The sequence below is a fragment of the Ostrinia furnacalis genome, unplaced genomic scaffold, assembly GCF_004193835.3.
Source record: "Ostrinia furnacalis isolate ACB-3 unplaced genomic scaffold, ASM419383v2 OfSCF5158, whole genome shotgun sequence".
Lineage (NCBI taxonomy): Eukaryota > Metazoa > Arthropoda > Insecta > Lepidoptera > Crambidae > Ostrinia > Ostrinia furnacalis.
This window is the reverse complement of record NW_021135397.1, coordinates 258,401-281,541: the sequence shown is the minus strand read 5'-3', so window position 1 is coordinate 281,541 and position 23,141 is coordinate 258,401. Positions and strand designations below refer to the sequence as shown.

General features: G+C 37.7%; 3 protein-coding genes across 4 annotated transcripts; 1 reads left to right on the top strand and 2 right to left on the bottom strand.

Moving 5' to 3' along the window:
* Positions 1-135: 135 nt before the first annotated feature.
* LOC114360745 (CLK4-associating serine/arginine rich protein) lies at positions 136-16,385 on the bottom strand. 2 transcript variants are annotated; one of them, XM_028315533.1, is made up of 17 exons: positions 16,128-16,385; positions 15,873-15,970; positions 15,591-15,769; positions 15,069-15,230; positions 14,849-14,955; positions 14,115-14,287; positions 10,221-10,378; positions 8,844-8,940; positions 8,133-8,243; positions 7,609-7,755; positions 7,151-7,198; positions 6,372-6,473; positions 5,383-5,446; positions 4,017-4,089; positions 3,307-3,412; positions 2,463-2,543; positions 136-2,348 (listed from the first exon to the last, which is right to left on the bottom strand). In XM_028315533.1, exons 1-17 carry the CDS (start codon positions 16,224-16,226, stop codon positions 1,955-1,957), a joined length of 2,199 nt encoding a protein of 732 aa, XP_028171334.1. In that variant the 5' UTR covers positions 16,227-16,385; the 3' UTR covers positions 136-1,954. The 2 variants fall into 2 exon arrangements, with proteins under 2 accessions (XP_028171334.1, XP_028171335.1); XM_028315534.1 differs by lacking the exon at positions 7,151-7,198.
* A 336-nt stretch (positions 16,386-16,721) lies between these two features.
* LOC114360748 (uncharacterized) lies at positions 16,722-18,113 on the bottom strand. The gene is made up of 4 exons (XM_028315538.1): positions 17,925-18,113; positions 17,556-17,821; positions 17,260-17,391; positions 16,722-17,156 (listed from the first exon to the last, which is right to left on the bottom strand). The coding sequence occupies exons 1-4, from the start codon at positions 18,040-18,042 to the stop codon at positions 16,737-16,739; spliced, it is 936 nt and encodes a 311-aa protein (XP_028171339.1). The 5' UTR covers positions 18,043-18,113; the 3' UTR covers positions 16,722-16,736.
* Positions 18,114-18,151: 38 nt separating this feature from the next.
* LOC114360747 (inositol-tetrakisphosphate 1-kinase) lies at positions 18,152-21,280 on the top strand. Its single transcript, XM_028315537.1, has 5 exons — positions 18,152-18,547; positions 18,822-18,920; positions 19,437-19,534; positions 19,765-20,064; positions 20,513-21,280. The coding sequence occupies exons 1-5, from the start codon at positions 18,422-18,424 to the stop codon at positions 20,994-20,996; spliced, it is 1,107 nt and encodes a 368-aa protein (XP_028171338.1). The 5' UTR covers positions 18,152-18,421; the 3' UTR covers positions 20,997-21,280.
* The last annotated feature ends 1,861 nt before the right edge of the window (positions 21,281-23,141 follow it).

The following is a 23,141-nucleotide window of genomic DNA, read 5'->3' as shown; positions in this document are numbered from 1 at the left end:
CTTGTAACTTATCCTTTTCCTCCGGATTTTCGAAGCAGATGGATTTATTGTAAATTTTTCGAATTATTGTAGATATTAAATAATTAAAGTAAGTACTTAATTTTATTGGGAGCGTAACTAAAGAAAACTAGGATATAACTTGTATAATGAACTTATTTATTTAAGACTGATACATTAAAGCAAATTTACAAAAAAGAGTTGCCTTTTTATACACATTTTGTAAACAAATGTTATATACAATTTCATTTAACCAACAGTGTATACTTTAAGTTGATACGTTTTCTATTATCTGGCTAGATTTCTATCAGATCCCTGATGTAGCGCGACTTTAACGAATGCATTCATACGTTACGTAATTTGGTTGAGAGTGTAAAAGGGACAACATGTTTTATGAATGTAGTTGTTACATTTATTTATGGTGGAGATTCATACCAAAAGATGCTTGCATTTATCGTTCAGGTCTCGATTCTACAATAAGCCTAGGCGCAGACCACCGATTTTTAGTTGGTCGATAGTTGGGTCGGGCTATTGATCAGTATGGTATGGAGATGACGTATGAAAGTTCGCACATTACGCCGATTTGGTATCGGCCGATTCTTCATACTAATTAAAACGGGCCCAACTATCGGCCAACTAAAAGTCGGTGGTCTGCGCCTAGGCTAAGTGGATAGACTCTAGAAATTGTTTCTTTCACTATCAATTGATTCGATACGCTTCCTTAGGTACAAGAAAAGTAGATAAATTCTATGCGATTGGTTTGATATGAAAATATTGCGAAAGTTACACTGTCCAGAGGCTATCTGTGAAATTTCAAGATATTATTATAATAACATTGTGTTTCGGTAGTATTCACACTAGAATTGAAATTGATAATATAATCGATACGCCGATTGAAGCAGCGGGCATGAACATCGGGCTCGGCAGTACAAAATTTAAATAGTAACTAGCAATAAACATCTGTTCTAATATGAATAATTATTATTCTGGATATAGATTCGTAACAATACATAACGTGGAATCTAGCTACGAATGCTACTGGAAGGGACGTAATAAATTTTATGATACAATTTCGTTGAAGTTTAGAGTTCATATAAAACTGTTAAATATAAAAATGTGGCAATATTTAGAATAATGTGACTGAAATCTGTATTGTCTTTATAAATAGATCTTAACTTAGCTATTTCAACAACCATTCTATAAAAAATCTTTGAATGTCATGTTCTTATGAACATAAAAATACCTCTGGCTCCTGGTCTAATGCTTTGAATTTCACTGTTTTGAACCTTAAATTATCATTATAAGTTTCAAATTCAAATGAGGAAAAATGTTAGCAAATGTGCTGCGCCGGCGCTTACGTATGTATAAATTGCATGTGCTGTATAAAATTAGTTTTCATAAAATAAGAAAACTTGTAATTCATAACTTTCTATTGCCGACCCAGTCGAAATGACTCCCAGCGTCGAGATTAGATCGACCTTACGCCAGAGGTATTAAAATAAAAACAAACCGAATTCACAAACATTAGTAATCAACCGGCGAAGTTACTTTTTCAGTTCGTTTCGCTCAAACGTCATCGCTATAAACGTTTTGACACATCGATTCGAACAACGAACATTTCTTTTTGTAGGCGGCAAATTCAATAGTAATGTTCAATGACTTCCAAGTATTAAATTACTTTTACGCTGACACCATTTGTGTTGGCTCCAACGTTGGCCCAATACTACTCGTCCAACGTGTGAACCTGAAAATAGCTTATCCCAACATTGCTGCCAATACCATTTCTTAGATCCGCATGTTGGCCCAACGAATGCGCACATTGATAAAATAAAATGACAACAATTTATCGGTTTCGTAAACGATATGATTTAGTTGGGTACAACCTTATCACGTACACTTGACACAAACTTAGGGGGTTGTCTAGTACTACATAGAAGTGTTTGGTTATAAACTATCGCTAGTAATCGACAAGTTTCACTTTCCTGGGAGGTTCATCGTTCCGATCATGGCTGTAGGACGGACCGTCTCCGTGGTTGTATTCCGAGTGGGCGTGTCGCGGGGCGTGGCCTCGATAGTTTCCACGGAAGGGGCGGCGCCTGTGATCCCAACGATCATCGTGGCGCTCCCATCTTTCATCGTGGCGTTCCCATCTATCGTCGTGGCGCTCCCAGCGGTCGTCGTAGCGAGTGTCGCGTCGGCGATCGTCGTCGTAGCGTCGGTCGCGGTTGTCTACCTGGCGGCGTAGCGGCGCGGTGGCGAAGTCTTTGTTGTTCTCCCAGATCGGGATGCGCTTTTCGGGCGTGGGAGACTTCGAGCGACTTCTATCTTTTTTCCTGTCTGGATTCGACTCTCTGTAAAGAGTATTTTATGTCAAGTTTACCAGATTTTAACAACTTACATAGTTTTGCGACTCGAAATACGTAGTTTTTCAAGCCAGTGTTCAAATAAAAATAATAAATAAATACCTTGAAGACGACCCGCTGTGTGATTTGTCAGAATCCGAGTCGCTGGAGCGGCGATTCTGTTGGTGCCTCATCTCTCGCTGCCTGCAATACAAACAAGCAAGTATTTTAATGTACGGAAAGGCGAAAATATTTAATAGTGTAATGACACTATTAAATATTTTTTTTAAATCACCTCAGTCACTTTCACTCTCAGTGTTGCGTGATACGGATACGATGATCAGATCGGGCCAATGTTGCGGCTTTAAGTTGTGCGCTTAAACTTTCACTAATTGGTGCTAAAGTCTGTTCGCCGAGAGTTGATGAAAAAAATTAAATATCAGAGGTTCTAAACTCATTATAAATTGCGGCCCGCTAATTATTTTTGTCGATATAATGAAAAAGTTGGTGATTTTTATGTAGAGTTGGTTGGTAGTACCTTTTTTTTTGGCCTGGATTCTCGGCTCGGTTACAATTTAATTTTGGACTACCATTTATAAGAATGTTCTAAAAATACCAATTATCTACCAAAATCTACTAAACGATTTCGCACTACTAAATCATCGTTCTCTTTGCCTCAAATCTACCAAAAAGTAGAAATCTACTAAAAGTGGTCACGCTGTGGCCGCCGCCGCCCGCCGGCCGGGGCGCTTGACGACAGCTGCGTGGCTCGTACCATGGTACTCAGTGCGCGTTGTGACAAACGACGCCCGCCATACAGTATGCGATAATTAAGCGACAGTCGCCATTGCAAGACATTTCATAATATTTATCAACTCTCGGCGAACAGACTTTAGTGGAAAGTAATCCTTACCTCTTGCGGATAAGTTTATGTGTGGGCTAGTGTACAAAAGTAAGGTATACTGACTTGCGTCGCAGCTTGATGGCGAGTTCTCGCATTTCCTGGTCGCGGCGTGCCTGGCGCCGGTTCTCGCGTTCCAAGCGCTCCGCCTCAGCCCGCTTGTCGGCCCGGACTACGGGAATAAACACGTTACAAAATACCGTTGTCAAAAAACATTATTTTGTACTGGAAACTGTCACAATGTAGTGTTATTAAGTAACGATAGCGTTTGAGGTATCGTTATTTCTTTAACACTGGTCTACACTACCACGCATTTCATCATCAAGTCATTTGGTTTTTATCTTCACTAAAGGACACGGATCGTATCTTATTTACCAGAGAGAAATGGAGGATTTACTCACTCCACCCTAATTAATTAGACAGGTTGAGGGGACCAGATATTAGCATAATTCATCTTTAGTTGCTTGCTTTTTAAGGCATCAACGGAAAGAGTGCGGATGGTCCTATTTTACTCTGATGGAACTACATGGCTAGGCTGTGTTTAATCGAGATGAATTCTATCTTGTCATGGCGCGTACTTTTTGTTGAAACTTGAACAAGTTGCTATAGCGAAATAGGCTAAATTATGATTACTTGACGACAATAACTCAACCTTTAACATTGAAAGTCGCATATGACCGCTTCCAATAAGTTAAATATTCTATCAATCACTCTACTCATGACTAAAAGTGTAACAAACAAATGAATCCTAAACGTAAATCCGTTACAAAACTCACGTTGCCTTGATAGCTGCGCCTGCATTTTGCGCCGGAGTTTCTCCTTCAAAGACAGCGTCTCGCGCGACGGGCCCTGCAAGAGTAGACACGTTTATAAAGAGAAATGTTTGGCGAGACATGTCTCGGGTGAGACACGCCTCTGGGAACTTTGTTATGGTTAGATTAGAATTATTTGTGGCCACCTATTTGGTACGATGACAACTTTTCTTCTAGAGTCTAAATAGTAACAAATGAATGACTACGGCTCCTTATTTTATGTTGAAGCTCAAAATTATATCTCGAGTCTATTAATGGTTAATTTTCAAACAAGATTGAATTTATGCTTCATATACAAGTATGACATCTTATTTATTTATTATGTACACCAATAAAGTCACACACATACAGTTCATACATTTTAAGATGGTTTAACACATGATGCTATGACCTCAATTACAGGTATACACAGCATTTCTTTTTGCATTGTTGGGTACTTATACTTTTGACTGAGAATAGGGAATTAATTACTAAGATACTGTAATGATGAATAAGTAAGATACATTTGGATAGAACTACTTTTACGTTTCATTTACCAGAATAACTTTGTTAAGATGTTATGAAAGGAAAGATTTAATAAATTCGCACACGAAAATTAATAGAGAACATTATCTTAAAAGCAAACTGTCTTATGCTTAAACATACAAAAATAACACAAATAATTAGCAAGCGTTTGGTAACCCAAGAAGTTTCCTGAATCTGGACAGGATCTGGTTCAAATATAACAAGCGAAAATTGTCTACCGATTTGCCAAGAACTTCATTTGAATTTTTTGAACCAAGTAGATATACAGGGTGTTAGATAAATGGGTATATGAGCCGACACTAGCCCATGTTAACATGGTCATATAAATGGTATGGTGAAGTCAGAAAATTGATATCTTCATTTTAATTATTTTGATTTTCATACAAATCGGATTTTATAAAATTTATTTTGTATGACAATTAAAAAAAATAAAATGATGATATCAAATTTCTGACTTCACCATACCATTTATATGCCCATGTTAACATGGGCTAGTGTCGGCTCATATACCCATTTACCTAACACCCTGTAGAAAGATAAAAAGATATATGTATTATTTAAATTTTGATTCCTTCATCATATTTTTTAGATCTGAAGAAAAAGACTAATCAAAGAGAAAGATCGCAAAGTGAAGTATGACCTGCTGACCAAGTGGTTTAGCCAAGTAACCACATGTGAAGCTTGGCCGAGATAAGTACAAAACCAAACTGTTATCAGACTGCCAAGTGCCTTGGCCAAGTAGCTGTGGGAATGAACGGGGTAATCTAATGTAAGCGTACGGGTGAAGCAAATGATTCTTACTGACTTTGGAGCTGGCTCCAGATCGTAACTGATTCTGGTTTGAGTTGGATTTATTGCCAACCGCCGATCTGTAACAAACACACTTTCTGTAGTCACGTTGACATAATAAAAGAAGAAAAACTAAACGATAGACCCATGCCCGTTTTCACCATCAATAAGTAATTTTTAAGTGACCCATATGAAAACAAAATTCCTGTTATTTGTTACCATAGGGGTCACTTAAAATTTAGGGATTGATGGTGAAAACGGCCAAAATAAACGGTGGGACCATTTATGAAACCCCGACGGATGAAAATGAAGTTTTCGTCAAATAAAAGGCTGGGAGCATAGGAACGTTTGGAGTAGACTAGTGTCATGGAGATAATAATTGAACTGACTAAAGCCTGGTCCGTGAGCACGTAGAATCCCGTCCAATGACCCCAAGCTACCCATCCTTATCGCTCGCGCGTAATTATATTGCTGTCGCGACTGTGCGACGCGCGCCCGCAGTGAGTGTGCGAGCGCGACAGCAACATAATAACGTGCGAGCGACAAGGATGGGCAGCTTGGGGTCATTGGACGGGATTCTACGTGCTCACGGAGCAGGCGTTAGCCATTTTACGTATTCTGTTTCGACTACACTAATGTTATAGAGAAGCAACCTGAATTTATAATGTTGTGGATCTTACATACCTGTATGGTTGACTTTTTATTGGCAATGCTGCAATCTTCAAGTCTTATAATGCTTGATAACTATGTTTCATATAATAAACTTTTACATAAAATGTATCTTGAGAGACTTGGAGTGATTGGTTTATAGTGGCTTTGAAAACAACAGCTGTGTTTGGTGTGGAAGTTGTGCCTTGGAGTGATAGCTTTATGATAGAGTTATGATGTCAAATGCTTTGCCAAATGGCTCGTGCGAGGTGTTCAATTGTTGTGATGAAATTGTGCCTTGGAGTAATAGCTTTATGGTGCCAAATGCTATAACAGCTCGTGTGGTGTGGTGCTCACTTGTTGTGGTCGGTGGAGTCAGAAGAGTCTAGGTCACTGGAAGACCGGTCCTCGGCGCGCCGCCCGTAGTATCGCGCCACCGGTTTCTCAGCTCGTTCCGTACTGGATACCAAATTAAAATGTTACTAAAATAAACTTTCAGACAAATGAATACCTGGGATACGTTCTGCCAGTACAAGAAATCTCTCATCTCATCATATTATCTCATTTCAACTAAAATATGGTAGCAAAAAGTCATCAACAACAGCTAAATACTGCGCGAAGACTATTTTTATGCAAAGTTTTTTTTTATGCATGACAAGGAAGGTATTTGACCGCAATCGCACCTGGTGTTAAGTGAGATGCAGTCTAGGATGGTACATATTATTATCTGCCCTGTAAGTGTCTATTCACTCTCGCCTTGAAAAAGGCCCAGATTATAGTGTTCAGGAAAGACAGCAGCAGGCAGCGAATTCCAGTTCATTCCAGCTGTTCGCATCATAAAAGAGTCATCGAAACGCTTAGTGCGAGCTGGTGGAATGTCGACAATGTAGGATGGTACGCTAATCTGTGACATTATTGTCCCGAAGAAGTGGTAGGGTTGTGATGTGTAAAAGTGCTTTTTAAAGGACTCCTTCACTCCTTGCAATAATAATTTGATTTAGTTACCATACTTACCGTAGAGAATCGTATCGTAATAATGTTTGTAAAAATAAACTTTAAAATCTTTCTATTTCGTAAAAAATAAAAGGTCTACCTTACAGTTACGTTGTCGAGAGAACTAAAAAAGTCAAGCTTACCTTTCGTAGGACATCGACCGGGAGTTATTACGCTTGCTATATCCGTGACTGTGGACACCAAACAAAACTATATTAGCTGTTTATACAATTTTAGTCAGTAAAACTCTACTGCTGCTCTATCCATTTTCTCTGGAATCCATTTTGACAGGACTCAGAAATTTAAAGATAAGTTAGTTATGAAGTCAATGTAAAAAATATGACGACGCCATACACGCATCTCAATTCAAAGTGAGCATCAAATAATTATAAATTGCCCAACTATTTCAATAGTATTTATTTATTGACAAATATTCTGACAGATTAAACATTTGTGCTCAAGTGTGAATACGCCTGGTATAAAAAAAATATACCTTTACCTTCTCTGTCTCTATCAATTGTAATTAATTTCAACAACCGTAAATGTATACAAACCCGTCTCTAATGTAAAGTTTCAATCGTGTAATCAAATGTATACAAACTTTGGCGGGCTGCGTGACCTCCGGCGGTAGTTGCGTGACCGCGAGCGCGAACGTGATCGCGAGCGCGAGCGTGACGACGAACGTGAGCGCGAGCGCGAATACGAGCGGCGATACGAACGGGATCGGGAGCGCGACCGGGATTTTGATCTGTGGAAACAAAATCGAATAAAAATCGGTTTGGAAGTAAAAATCATAAAGATTACAAATACAATATTATTAAAACACTTATTTTCGTTGAGGATTAAAATTCATAAAAATCTTAACTGCTTGTAGCTGTGAGCACATTATTAGGTACTTTAACCAAAATCGAAAAAGTGCCGAAGACAAAAAAAAAAACAACTGCTTGTAGCTAAGTAAAAGGGCCAAAAGATAAGGAGACTTGTAAAGAGTCTCATAAGGGTCATTTTTTAATTTATTTTTGACGTTCTTGGTCAAAAACTTGATGAGGCGAGTAATTTGCTCATTACAAAATAGGTACAAATAAAATAAAACTCTTTAAAAAAGTCAACAATACACAATCTTACCTCGACCGGGATTTGGAGCGAGAACGGGATCGCGACCGCGATCGCGATATTGACCGAGACTTCGACCTGGGCTGAGGCCCGTATGGACCCATCATTGGTCGCGCCGGGGATCTAAAAATACAATGAAAAAGTTACTAAAACCACAGAATAATAATAAGTACTACGTACAGAAGTTTTACTTCGCGAAGGCATTTAAAAAAATGTATGCTCAATGTCATTAACAATATAGTGTAATTTAGCCTGTCTCAAGAGTCAAGCACCATTTTGTTGACAAACGTCAGTGATCGGCACTGCGCCGAAGCTATAGGGCTGACTTCGGTAAAATGATGTGACGTGAGGTGCCAAACTGCGGAAAATGGCGGAGGAAATACATGATTTAGCATGAATTATCATGAGTAATATTAACTACTTATTTACCTCTCAGTGTCTTGAGGCAACTTAAAAAAGTACATTCTGTGTTTTTAATATTATTTAGGCAGTTAAATACTGCACAGTATTTAGTACATCATTTTCTTTATTTTCTTCCATCATACACATGAATACGCGTGCGTGAGTCAATGTTCGCTCGTATGTGAGGCCTTGTCGAATAGTATCCTGTAGGTGGGCCATCGTGCGTGTTTTGTTTTCGATGTAAGCTCGCGGAGATGAACAGGCCTGCTAAAACTTTAAATAAATTGCAATAGTGTTATTTTTATAGAATGCGGAGCTTACTTCATTTTTGGTTTGCGTGCAACTTCTGAATATAGTGGTTCTTTCTTCAAGTTTATTTTCAGTTTGTCCGCATACAGAGGCTTCGGAGGTGGTGGTTCTGGAAAGAAAAACGGCTATTTACGTATCGAATATTAATGGCTAAATTAAAGGATAGGAAGGTAAGGTCCAGATCATGCCCCTTCCTTTCCTCATTAGTACTTATTTCGTTTGAAACTTCAGCCATAGGACGTCCACTGCTGAACATCGTCCTCCCTCAAGACCGACGAAGTCATAAAGGTAGCAGGAAGGCGCTGGATGCAGGCCGCTATGAACCGGGTTTAAATTTATTGCCTTTCATTAAGGTTTAGTTCTGATGATAAACTGCATGATGGTCGCACAGTGCGACCTCACTCGCACTCGCGGGCGACTCTGGCCCTTATCCCCTGGCGATAAGGTTCAGGTGCGACACACTCACGCCTCCTGCCTTCAGGATTGGGTTCGGGACTCGAAACATATCCAGCTGAAGCGAGGGGTAAGACAGGGGGACGTCATATCTCCGAAACTGTTCACCAAAGATGTCTTCAAGCTTCTGGACTGGAGCGGATTCGACAAAAGTGAGACAGTGAGAAGAAAAAAATCATGTTTAATGTCCGTGCCGCACCCATTCCTCTGAAGGTTGGGGACTCTACACTGTAGAGTCTACAGTCGAAGCTGTTGACTATTTGGCACCATTTCCCAAAAAATCGAAAACACAACTTTTTTTAAAAGAAACTTCATTCTTGTCTTAAAAATTAAATTAATCTTAAATTACCTGAAAATTGAGATTTTTGGTTGCATTGTAATTGAAAAAAGTAGTTCGAGTTGACAAAATAGTGACGTCACTTGCTTGTATTGCCATACAAAATCTATGGGAGAGTCTCGTTTTGACAGTTTTAAAAAGTTCGTCAATGAGGGCTATCGTTTTAGCGCTCACTAGTTAGCGCCACTGTAGAGTAAGGTCCTGTCACTTGCTAGTAGCGAAGACAGTGGCACCAACCGGTGAGCGCGAAAGTGGTAGGAGGACTATCGTATTTGCACTCATCAAGATGGCGCCACTGTAGAGTAAGGTCCTGTCAATCGCCAGGGGTGCCAACTGTTAAGTATAAAAACGATAGCCCTCATTGATTGGTGGTGTCAACACGTCAATTACACTCACGGTCGTCGTTGCCGCCGAAGGACGTGATGAACTGTATGGCGGCGGCATAGCTGGGCGGGCTCACCACGCGGGCCACTGAAGGTGCCTACAATGTAAGCCATCGACATACGGGACTATTTCCACCTCTCGTTCCCACCGCTGCAAAAACCCAACCAATGAAGATCAAGTTTGTCCCGGGGGAAAGTCGTTGACAGTACACTCACGGTCGTCGTCGCCGCCGAAGGACGTGATGAACTGTATGGCTGACGGCGCGTCGGGCGACGGCGAGCGCGGGGGCCGCGCGGGCGACGCGGAGGGTGAACGCGAGCGCGGCGCGGCGTAGCTGGGCGGGCTCACCACGCGGGATGCCAGCTTCTTGTCGCTGGAACAATTGATACTTCTATTAGTCTTCTTCTTAAGGCTTGGTATTTCTGCTAAAGTAGGTATTTCGCGCTGTCAAAATCTGCGCGCGCAATACTTCGCCGAAGACAGCGCGCCAAAGAGCTCTCGCGGCTACACAGTATAGAAATACGCAGTTGGTTAGGTTAGGTTGACTTCCTTCCGTTCAAGCGTCACACTCACAGCACTTTCTAATACAAATCATAACCAAGTGATACAAATTAAAACAACTTTCAAAATTTTTGGGAATATATTTTAGAATCGAATAAATATAGAATATAACTGCCAAAGTAAACACGGTTCAAAGAGGCGTGGCGTCACCCGACCCTCCGGAAGTTCCGCGCCGGCTAAAAGAATTTCAAGAAGATTCTTCTATCTTGCAGCTTAGACCTTTAGCTACAGACCTTAGACAGTATTTTTGAAACATTCTTACGCATGGTGGAGGAAGGGACGCTCTAGAGCAGTGGTTCTTAACCGGTGGTCCGCGGACCACTGGTGGTCCCTGGAGGCATTCCAAGTGGTCCACGATGTGCACTTGCACACCTTGGTCAAAACCACTTTTAACTGATTTTTGCAGTCAAACTGGTTTTGACCGATTATGAGGTGGTCCCTGACAAGACAGAAATTTGTTAAAATGGTCCCTCATGACTTAAAGGTTAAGAACCACTGCTCTAGAGAGTCAAAACTACAAGAATACACATGAACTCCAGTTTTAAATCCGTTGATATCTGCGACATCTGCCATGTTTTTGGCTATAAGATTCTTCTATCTTACGGCGTAGCTAAACTACAGACCTTAGACAGTATTTTTGTGAAAATTCTTACACATGGTGGAGGAAGGGACGCTCTAGACACTCAAGTCTATAAGGAGTCACATGAACTCCAGTTTTAAATCCGTTGACATCTGCTGCATCTGCCATCTTTTTGGCTAGAAGATTCTTTTATCTTGCAGCTTAGACCTTTAGCTACAGACCTTAGACAGTATTTTTGTGAAAATTCTTACGCATGGTGGAGGAAGGGACGCTCTAGAGACTCAAGTCTACAAGGAGTCATATGAACTCCAGTTTTAAATCCGTTGACATCTGCTGCATCTGCCATCTTTTTGGCTAGAAGATTCTTCTATCTTACAGCTTAGACCTTTAGCTACAGACCTTAGACAGTATTTTTTATTATTTATTTGTGTCAGTGTGCTCTTCTAAAGAGTGTAAGACGATTGTATGTAGGTACTATTAAAATGTAATTTTAACTCATTGGTTTTGTCTCATATTTGAGGAATGTACTATGTATCATGAGTAGAGTCTTCGTTTAAAAGGATGCGAACGATTTAAATTTCAATAGGTAGACAAAATTGATAATTCTTAATTATCAAAAATTTAAGCTTTCTCCAGTAACACTGATATTATTATACTGTGACTCATCAAAGTCATCATTGTCAAAAATATTGACAAATCGCGAACTGTCACGGCCAAAAAACTGACACGCGTCCGTCCTCCGTAAGCGCCACCGCGCGACTGATTGAGATTGTCCAAGCCGTCATGGACGATTTTTTCCACATTTTTTAACATAGTAACTAAATAAGACGCAATATAAAAATTTCATCCGTTAAAAGCCCTCAAGTTATTTCTGAACTTTAGTTTAGTAAAAGATTTAGAATCTAAAATCGCTTATTTTAAAAATAAAACCATAAATAGAAAACGAATAGAGGTAACTTTGGGAATTTATTCTATCGAGTCAACTTCATCAAATTGTGTTTCCATCCGTTAATAGCCCTAGAAAATATCCTCAACTATGCCCAATAAAAATATTAGCCTTTAATTTTACTGTTTAGTACCTCAAAAATGAAAAATGAAAACCTCATTTTCGCCATTTTCTCTGCTACCCGGCCTTAACCTAGGCGCAGACCACCGATTTTTAGTCGGCCGATAATAATAATAATAATTAACTATTTTTAAGATTTTTGTTTTTATAATGTATTTTTATTTTTTGATAATAATTACATTGTAAAAAGAAAAAATTAAAAGTAAGAAAGTAAGATGAATAAAGGAATAATAATAAAAAGCCTGTTTATTTTCCTATAGGTATCTGACAAAACATTGTTTTATAGTTTCTTATTTCTAGATTAGTAATAATTTTATAATTAATTCTATGTTAGTTTACTTATAATATAATGTGTCTATAGGAACCCCTTTTTTCTTCCCCTTTTTTTCAATTTTGAGCAAATTGAAAGCGTGTTTATCGGTGACCTGCCGTCAGTTTCGAGCCTGTGGCAGGCCTTTTTGGCGTCAAATTCTATTGCTTATATTTTAGACGAACTGACCACTCGCTAACAAGTATCCTGCAAACATTTCTGAGCTCTTGCTGGACGTCGATACCAGTCAAATGACGATTTCATAGAGAGGTTGATATGAAAAAACGGTCATCCCTCTGCGATATGCACCGGCGCTGTTCAGAACTTGGTCTCGGGATAAAGCCACCAGTCTCCCGAAAGCGTTTTAAAACTTTCGAAACCCAGGACTGGCTTATGTGGAGCTGACGTGCGACAGCCCGCTGGCTAAACCCTTCTTGCAATAGTGCAACGATTTGTGCTGCTTCTGAAGGTGTAGAATCCCAGGTAAAATGTCAAAATAACCGGAGATATGTATGGATCAAATCGTGTGAAAGCAAAAATCTGAAAACACGTGCTTTTATAGGGGGTAAATAGGCCGCAACTCGCGACGTATCAAACAGTTGATACATGTCTTTTTCCTTAGTTCTTCACATCAGCTGGGATGTCTTTTTAAATACCGGTGTGATTTAAATGAATTTGGTATCAATTGAAAGTTAAAAGTTTAATCTTTAAAATGGTGCTTCTTTTTTTGTTACTAACAAATTCGTTAGTACACAAGATCGCGTGGAAACAACTTCATGTAAGTGATTCCATACTTTTGCTCGCGAGTGTAGTTATTTCCAAATGGTGAAAAGATAATGTCTTATGCGAATTACTGCATTTATGCTTGTCTGTTGTCCCCTACACTGGTGGTCAAAGGACTAGAGGACAGTATACTAGAAGACAGGTCTGAGGGAGAAAGGACTCGAGACAAATAACCAGGGGGACAAAGAGCTAGACAACAGATAACTAGGGCACAAAAGACTATGGGGACAGAGCTAGATGACACGATGACTACACGAGACAGAGGACTAGGGGGACAGAGGACTAGACGACAGGGGACTGGGAGACAAAGGACTAGACGACAAGGGACTGGGAGACAAAGGACTAGACGACAGGGGACTAGGAGACAAAAGACTAGGAGGACAGAGAACTAGACGACAGGGTACTAGAACTGGACGACACAGGTCTAGGGCAGAACATCCGCGTAAAACAATAGTAGGTCGCAACCCGCCATGCCCCACATCAAACGACTAGTTGACAGAGTATCTAGAGTACTAGAACATAACACTAGTATCCACTGACCGGTGCGCGCGTCTCTCCCTTCTGCTTTTCCGTCCATAGATCTAGAAAACTAGACGACAGGGTACTAGGGGACAGAACTAGACGACAGGGTACTAAGGAACAAAGAACTAGACGACAAGGGACTAGGGGACAGAACTAGACGACAGGGTATTAAGGAACAAAGAACTAGACGACAGGGTACTAGGGGACAGAACTAGACGACAGGGTACTAAGGAACAAAGAACTAGACGACATGGGACTAGGGCAGAAAAACGCTAGTATCTACTGACCGGTGCGCGCGCCTCTCCCTCCTGCTCTTCCGTCCCGAGAACATGGCTTTCTCCTTCTCCTCGCGAAGAAGCTGCTTCTGCTGCTCCGCGTCATCCGCGTCGCCCGTCAGGAACGAGAACAGGTCGCAGCCCGCCATGCCCCACACGGGACCCACCGCGTTGAGGGAATGCGCCTGCGCTCAGGAAATTAGGGTTATTGATCTACTGAGATATGAACTATAGAATGAAGCACAAAACCTCAATGAGTTTCCTAATTAAATTGATCAGTTAAGTTGGTACCACTGGCGAGTGAGGTCCTGTTACTTGCTGCTTGTGGCTAAGACAGTAACGCCAAATGGTGAGAGTACTATTGCATTTGCCATCACCAGGTTAGCGCCACAAGTAATGTGAGTCAGTGCTGGCGCCGTCAGTGGTACAAATAAGAAAACCTCATTCAATTTAAAGCATAATAACATTCAACATAATAATATTGATAATAATGCTAAGTATGTAAGATAGGACCTACCTTGTTTATTACCTGAAGAAATTATGAATTTTATTTGACACACAATAGTTAACTAAAAATACCTCATATCTTATTATTGTCTGGGAAAATTAATTGAATCATAATTATTTGATTATTGTCTGGCAAAATTAATTGATTCATCATAATATGACAACATGATATTATTTATCATGATATACATGTAACTAAGATTTTAAAGCAAAAGTAAAATAATCAACATTCTCCTCACCTGTGAAGCCTCCATTTTATTGACATCAATGCTCAGGTCCACATCAATGAGCTCAAGATCCGAGTCATCGTCCGAATCCTTTTGTTCCACTTTTTTAACATCTGGGCCTGTAATTAACAGCAAATGCCATCATAACGCCCAAACGGTGTCCCAAATACTTAACTCCCCAACGCTACCCCGAGGACTTATCCGTGACATATAACAGTAAAGCTGAATCTACCGTTAGAGCTAGAGGGTTGGGCTCCCGGATCTGAATAATTGTATCCTATAGCTGCTCCGGTTCCTTTCTTTTCGTTCAACTTCCCCTTTTGCATTTCCTTCTCTTCGATGGTGACACCGAATTGTTCTTCGATGGCCAGCTGCTGTAGGAATTTGTCTTCACCTGGAAAAAACATTTAGGTTAGTTTCTTAGCTCCAATTTTTAAAACAAATTCTTTAAAATGTAAGAAGTAATTAGTACTAATTAGTGAGATAACTTAATTTAAACACATTTAGGCTAGTTTTAATTGCATGCTTTTAGCACCTCATTGTTATTATGTTTCTAAATATCACTTCTAATGCTTCCTCATTTAAAAGACAAGAAATTACTTAAATTATAGATTGTATTTGAAATTGAAGCATTACAGCAACTTTGAAGACAATAGAAATAATAGCTCAGTTTCTAACACAAACTCTTATTTGAATAAATATGTGCATTCAATTTAATGCTGTTGAAACATTGTGGAATGATTAAAATACTCACTTATCCCAAGAAACATATTCTGTGCGAGGATTCTGTATCGCTCATAGTTGCACTGCCTTTCTTCAGGATCTAGCTCCTCTGGGGGTACGTCAGGGTATTTAATTTCTGGTATGAAGTCCAAATGGGCTCGGACATCAAATCTATCAATCATGTTGTTGGAATCACCCTGCCATGGCATCCTACAAAGAAATACCGAATTTAGAAATGTGTGTAAGGTTTTTCCAATACCACATAAGTGTTTGCAACCATTATCTATAGAAATTTTCTATCATAGATACTCACATAATAGCCGAACTCTCCCCGGCAGCAGCAATAGCGGGATCTAGGTGAATCTTGCATGGTCTACCGTGTAGTTGAAGGAATTGTGTAGGTTCTGCCTTCTGAAATTCAATTTATCAATAATCTCTCAATCAAAGGTACCTTCTTTCAACAAAAAAATTGCGGTGAAATTACTTTTCTTAGGGCTAATAAACCAACTATTTAGATAATATTGATATTTGTTTACGTGATATACCATAAACTTGCAGTTAAACTTACGATTTTCTCATAGAAATCTTTACGACGCTCCGCCCTGCGTCGATAATCGACTATCAGACCGCGAATCATTCGCTCCTGTTTTCTTGCTTCGTGCCACATTTTAGTTCACTTATAACGCAATAATTTAGCACAATATCAGCACATTTCTTGTTCTTTTGACGATATTATAACACTGAAACTGGAAGACAATATCAAAAATAATTCCACCAACACCATTCATCTCGCCATTTTTAATCTTTTATGACGTTCCGATTAACAGAATAGCTGTTTTATGTTATGCAAAAAAAAACAATTAAAAACACTAACCAGAATAATCTTATTATATTAATTATACTAAATAACTAAGTTCACTAGCATTCATTAGGTTTACAATAAAATTGATATAATAATAAAGAAATAAGAAAATAAGTAAAGAACAATGTATGCAAGCGTAAATTGAAACGTTGTAACTTTTTTTAAGAGCCGGCTATCAAAGGCGTTAAAGATTATACGGTGTCGTGAATATTTATTGTGATAAAAAAGTCTCCAATACAAAAAATATTCCTCTTGGTTCCCACATAGCTACCGTCGTTCTTTGAAATGATACACTCAAAATATTAGAAAATGCATTTAATTTACTGTGTACAAAAATAGTTCACTACAATCTTCAATATCAAAAAAGATTTCATTTTCCAGTTGGCTTGGTCTACAAATGCTTATCCAGTTCAGAGATTCCTCGGACATGTCCAAATAGCTAAGTGTGTCTGCCATACTCCTGTTGCATACTAAGTAGCTTCCCTTTTTGATGTATTTTTTAAAGAAGCGCCACATTTCTTTGTGCTTTTCTATGTCAACAAAGAAGTCCAAAACATTTATTATGATGACATCAGCACTCTGAACTACGTCACTTCGCTCTAAAACATCTGAGTTTATAACTTTTATTCTATTGTTGTCCAACGAGTATTGGCTGATAATTCTGTTTTGGACATCGCAGAATTCTTTGTTCATTTCTATCCCAACAATGGTGCCAGCATTTGAAAAGTAATAAGCCTGTGAAAAAATATAATTCTATGAATTTAGTAGCAAACACATCATAAAACTAAATTTTTCTAAATTAAAGCCTTTAATTGATTTATTTAGACATAATACTTACTCCATAAAGTACTGCTCCCAACCTAGATCCTACATCTAGGATTTGTTTGTCTTCTAAATCTGAAGGAAGCAAGACTTTGAATATGTACTGTAAGGATTGTCTGGACATAGAATGTGATATGAGGGTTAATTCCTGAAACAAAAAGTCATTTAGTTATTTTTTAAATTTACATCAATAAATCTGTCTCTAAATATTTAATATGGTTGAAGATAAAATATGGTTACCTACCCACTAAATAAAATTAAAAATAAACTGAATTTATCTACCTACAAAGTTAATTTTAACAAGGAACTTACTTGTACATTACGTGAGTTGCAATCTAAACAGTAATGTTTCTTCAGTTTCCCCACTTTCACCAAGTCAACCACCTCGTCTTGGTCATACAAGAACTCGTCTACATGGCATGTGTTGACGGTGTTGCAATCCGCTTGGTCCCCTACCGTTGGCGGGATGATCGTCTCTGATGGCATTTCAGCCTCAAACGGCACGATCTCTTTGATAGTTTCTCCAATCTTTACCAGACATCTTTCAGATATTTGCATCAACTTTTTGGTTTCTAACTCTGGAAAACAAGTTTATGTTTTGGTTAGAATTGTATATTGTAGAGTAAAATTGTATTGTTAAAACACTCGTTGTTATTGAATAGTAGTAAGTTAAAATATTACCTTTCTTATAAGAACGACTGCAAATCCACTGTTCAATCGAGTCCAACTCAAAATCATTTAACTCTGCAAACAGTTCTAATACTCTAAATTTGGTGCTGACTACACTGTCTTCAGACATTTCAAAGTTTTCCTTCACTCAGGATACAAAATAAGACTGAATTTAATTTATAAATCAAGAAAATGCTTGATAATGTTTTTGTCAAAAATGACACAAACGGTTAGGTATTAGTTTGACAAACGTTCAAATAACATCCTCATTCGTGAATTTGGGTTGTCGAAGGCTGCACGCTGTTTCTTCGTGTTTTTAAGCTAAATAAATTAACATTGTAACTTGTGACTAAACAAAGCGAGTGCTAATGAATCACCATTTAACTCAAGGTTGATACCAAGTGATATAATTTTCTTAGTCGGGTTTAATGTGTGTTAAAACTGAGCACTTTCATTTCACATGATCTAAGTTTTGTTTGATTTTTGGACCGGACATAACTATTACTGAAATGATGAACGGAGCGAGTTCACATAGTAAGTCGATAGGGATCTGGATGTCGGACAAGAAAAGTCAAAAACTCAACTGGAAGGAGCTCACAAGAGCTTGCTCTTCACATGGGTATAATCTTGTAAAGGTAAGGTTTTTGTAATACTCATACCAATTAAATACTTCATAACTGTGTAAAATGCATCTTCCTAGGATTATTGCCCGTGAAAGGGATTTCGTTTTACATATTTGTAAAAATTATGTTCAGTAGATTGATCTTATTGTTACTATTAGATTAACTATGTCATTATTTCAATTAAGATACCATCAAAAACTGGCAAATAAAGAGCAATGCAGTGAATAATTGGACAGTCAAAGCTGCTTATTTGTTTGGAAAATTAATAGAAAACAATCTGTTCCAGCTGGACTTGGACAGGCCTTTAGAAGAACAAGGTCGAATCGATATATTTCTTCATAAACTCACAGACATCATTGCGGCGGCTGACCAAGGTGACCCAAAGGCAAGTATTTGTCACTCGTAAACAACTGACCCTGTGACACACTTCAATGGACACGCCTCCAAGGTTGTTTTGTAACTAAATTATTCATCAAAGTAATTTAATAATCCAGTATCAAAATTTGTAGGGTATATTTTACTAGTGACGATTAAGTCTGCATAAATGTTTATATTATTCTTTTAAAAAAATATCTTTTTATGTATTTTTTAAAAAACATTTAATGGATTTATTATCAGACATAAAATTAACAAACACATAAGAGTAGTTGATTTTAGCAAAACAGATTTCTATTTTATCAATCTGTTACTTTCTCAATAACAACAAGATATTAAATGCATCATATTATTTACATTAATTTATTAATTACTATAGCAACATTAATTAATTATGATTCATTTGTAAAGGTTATCTCTTGTAAACATATTTACAATCAATTTTTACTTGACTATAAATAGAATGGAGAAGTAAACATAAAATGAAATTGAATAATTAAGTAATTTATATTTATAAACTTTCCAGGCATCACAAATTATTGGTCGTGTGGAGCAATATTTGTCTAACCATCCCAATATCGTTGTAATTGATCCTTTAGACAAAGTGAGGATATTGTTAAACCGGTAAGTTGTATTTCAATTTTACACAAATAAGTACATATTTTCTAATATCAATAACATCAAATATTAGCCTGAGAACGAAACTCACTAATTTCTGTTTCTAATGTGTTAAATTGTTAACTAACAAACCACTATCAGGATAAATATGTACTCGTTACTTGATACATTGCTGAGTTTATTATGTAAACAACACATTTACTTTGTACATAATATTCATGTAAATAACATTACAGGTACTGCTACTATTCCATTCTGCAAGACGAGCCATCATTTAAAAGACAAGGGATATACACACCTACGTTCGCTGAATTCACTTCGAGCAACATTAGAGATAATGTAGAAATAATGAGGCAACGAGGAGTCACATTCCCTGTCATATGCAAGCCAACTATTGCTCACGGGTCGAAGTCTGCGCACGAGATGATTGTAATATTCAATGAGAAAGGACTCAGTGTGTGCAAACCGCCCTGTGTCGTACAGAGCTTTGTCAACCATAATGCAGTACTGCATAAGGTGTTTTTAGTGGGAAACAGGTATGGTACAAGTAAAACAAATAGTACAATTTTAAGTCTAAGTCAGTCCTTCAGATTAGAGGTGTGAGGAATCGCAGTTTTAGCACCACTACCTTAACAATTCGTCGCCGACGCCGCAAAGGGGCGAACTTTATACAAACGGTCAAAAATTTTGTTAAGTATAATACAGAAATACTCCATTCTTCAAGCACTGTAGTTTTTTTGCTATCCTGTATAATTTTATAAAAAAGGGTTAGCCAATTTGCGTCATCGGCGACGAAGTGTACAACTAGAAGTGTCACGGCAAGCGCGCCTAGGTGGCACCACTGCAGCGCTTCCTCACGCGTCTAATTTGAGGGCGCTCTAAAAGTAAACATTTTTAATAGCATAATTATAACGACGATGATTTTTGTGTATTTTTTTTTATGTTATTATAATTAACGAATATTGTTCTCTGGAATTTTTTCAGATACCACATTTGCGAGAGACCCAGTCTGAAAAACTTCTACGCGTCAGATGATTTGGAGCCAATTTTCTACAGCACAGGAGAGGTATGTAAAGCAGACAGCCAATCCACACTTTCGATTCTAGATCCTCACGATAAGGCTGATATTCGAATGACGCCGAACGAGGATAAAATCAGGAGTGTTATCAGAGTTTTAAGAAAGAAGATTGGTTTGTTGCTGGCTGGCTTTGACGTGGTCATAGACAATTGTTCGGGTGACCATGCAGTCATAGACATCAATGTGTTTCCAAGCTATGATAATTACCCAGATTTCTTCGAGCATTTCCTAGATTGTATCGACGAGAGTGCAAACAGGACTTGTAGTGAGCACAACGGAGAGTGCAATGGTGTGAACGAAGATTATTCTTCTAGTCATCTGTTGAATGGTTTGATGAATGTGGGACTGGAACCAAGTAGATTTGGTGTTACTGGTATGAATATTAATTAATTAAAGTTTGTGGACCCATTAAATTATTGTTAGTAGTTGATGTGTTCATAACTCAGATTTATACATTTATTTTGAACACAAGTCAAAATATAATCCAACTTACACTTCAGTTCTCTGTTGGAACCAGCCTTCAAATAAGTTCAAGTAAAAAATACAGCAAATACTGCCCTGAAGGTTGTGCCTTGTTGGGCAAAGGCCCAAAACACACTGTGAAACGCAATTGCAACGAAACTGCAACTTCTAGTTACTTTTGAGTTGCATTTAAGTTTGTTGACGCGACCAGTTTGAAACCGGTTTGAAATGATCGCGTCATGTGTGGTCTCTCAACGGAATCTTTGGCAGAAACTTAGATGCAATTCAAAAGTAACTAGAAGTTGCAGTTTCGTTGCAATTGCGTTTCACCGTGTGTTATGGGCCTAAGTCGACAAAAATATACCAATTTATGATAAATGTTTTTAATGGGCCCTCTATTATGTAGATACACCACTATATGTCTTCTATCTATCTATATTAATATTCTCTTTGTTATTAATTATGATCTGACCATATTTGTTAGTGTTGCCAGGTTGAATAAAAAAATATTGATATTGTTTAGAAACTCCTTTATGAATTGCACCTGATATTAGCAGCACTAGAATTAGGTTATGGAAAATGTGATTAAAACAGCGTTATGCTTGTTAGATTTTATATTCGAACAATATAGGTTAAGTTAATGTATTTTTGTATTACATATTGTTATGCTAGAAGCGATTATGTATAATTAATTAGTTACAGCTAGAAAACAATAGTGAGCATACAGATTAGAAAAGCAATAATATTGTTTTGAACAAGATTAATTAATATAGAGTTTAGAGCATAGTTATTTGTCTATGAGTACTTTGCTATTGAACCATACCTTAAATTTAACTCAATGGTATGCTTTTACCGTCCAAAATAAACTACAATAGTGTGTAACCCATTCTATTTTAATGTTGCTGTTATATTTGTATACTGAAGTAGTTATCTCTGTATCAAGCATAAACACCTTTTTATTTAGTTTCATTGTAGATTGTTGTGAGTTAAAATTGATGAATTTTTGTATCTAAAATAGTGTTCCTGAACTATCGATATTTCGTCCGTCGATAGTGGACGATAAATATCTCTATTCAAGTGATTAGAGACGCCACTGCCAATCAAATCCTACTCAAATCTCTGTTATTAATTATTTGCTGGCATCATTTTGAACTTCTCCATAGAAACTGTGGTAAAATATTGTTTGGGTGTTTAAAAATTATGGATTCTTATTTGTGTCAAATATACAGGTTTATTAGAAATGCAAAATGAATTGAATGACGTGAGAAATAACATACAATTCCAACTAAGGCAGACTATTTGTATCTTTTGAATGTTGCATACAAAGAAATATGATGCAAAATCACATAACTACTGATAGGATAGCATAGTATCGATGAATATAGATTTGATTATAACAGACAGTATTGTAATAACTTTAAAAAATCAGTGCTATCGCGCTATCAGAACTATCGATACGTTGGTTTTGTCTTTAAATATCGATAGGTCGATACTAAACTATCAGTAGGCAACACTAAAGTGATGATGCGCGGTGATTATACAAAACATATTTACGTATTTTTTGTAGGTATTAGTCTAAAAGTGCAATTCTTCGCTAATAACTCATTGGTACATGCATTATCTGTATGTATTTGTATTGAGATGAGTTGTCTTTTATCAATTCTGTCTAATGTACGAACATTTATTGCGATTGTTTTAATTGTACTATGTATTAAGGATAAGCGTAGTTGATATGTATGTCTGGAAATTGTGTATAGACAATGTAAGTCAAGAAAATTATCTGAAGTAGAGCAAGAAATTAATTTTATACACAGAACCGTCACTCACCTATAAGATAGATCCATTAACTAGGTCATAATATCGCCTATTCGCATTCACCACCCTATTTATTTATTTGTAATATTGGGGCCAAACTATGGATTATTAATTAAAATAGTGGAAATAACCATACTGAAATACACTAACAAAACCTTTTATGAATGCCTAAATGTATGACAGTGTCATAGTGAGTATTTTTCACTGTTTTAAAGAGTGATCCGTCGTTTAGATGCGAATTGGTTGGTTGAAGAGAAC

Excerpts from the sequence above, each read along its gene's own strand:
- LOC114360745 (XM_028315533.1), bottom strand. The coding sequence starts at position 16,226 with ATGTGGCACGAAGCAAGAAAACAGGAGCGAATGATTCGCGGTCTGATA. Across the intron at positions 7,756-8,132 it reads CGCTCCAAATCCCGGTCGAG|ATCAAAATCCCGGTCGCGCT; the intron begins GTAAGATTGTGT and ends TTGTTTCCACAG. Across the intron at positions 5,447-6,371 it reads GACTCCACCGACCACAACAA|ATCGGCGGTTGGCAATAAAT; the intron begins GTGAGCACCACA and ends TGTTTGTTACAG.
- LOC114360748 (XM_028315538.1), bottom strand. The coding sequence starts at position 18,042 with ATGTCTGAAGACAGTGTAGTCAGCACCAAATTTAGAGTATTAGAACTG. Across the intron at positions 17,822-17,924 it reads CAGTCGTTCTTATAAGAAAG|AGTTAGAAACCAAAAAGTTG; the intron begins GTAATATTTTAA and ends CTTGTTTTCCAG. Across the intron at positions 17,157-17,259 it reads TGGGAGCAGTACTTTATGGA|GCTTATTACTTTTCAAATGC; the intron begins GTAAGTATTATG and ends ATTTTTTCACAG.
- LOC114360747 (XM_028315537.1), top strand. The coding sequence starts at position 18,422 with ATGATGAACGGAGCGAGTTCACATAGTAAGTCGATAGGGATCTGGATG. Across the intron at positions 19,535-19,764 it reads GTGAGGATATTGTTAAACCG|GTACTGCTACTATTCCATTC; the intron begins GTAAGTTGTATT and ends ATAACATTACAG. Across the intron at positions 20,065-20,512 it reads GTGTTTTTAGTGGGAAACAG|ATACCACATTTGCGAGAGAC; the intron begins GTATGGTACAAG and ends GAATTTTTTCAG.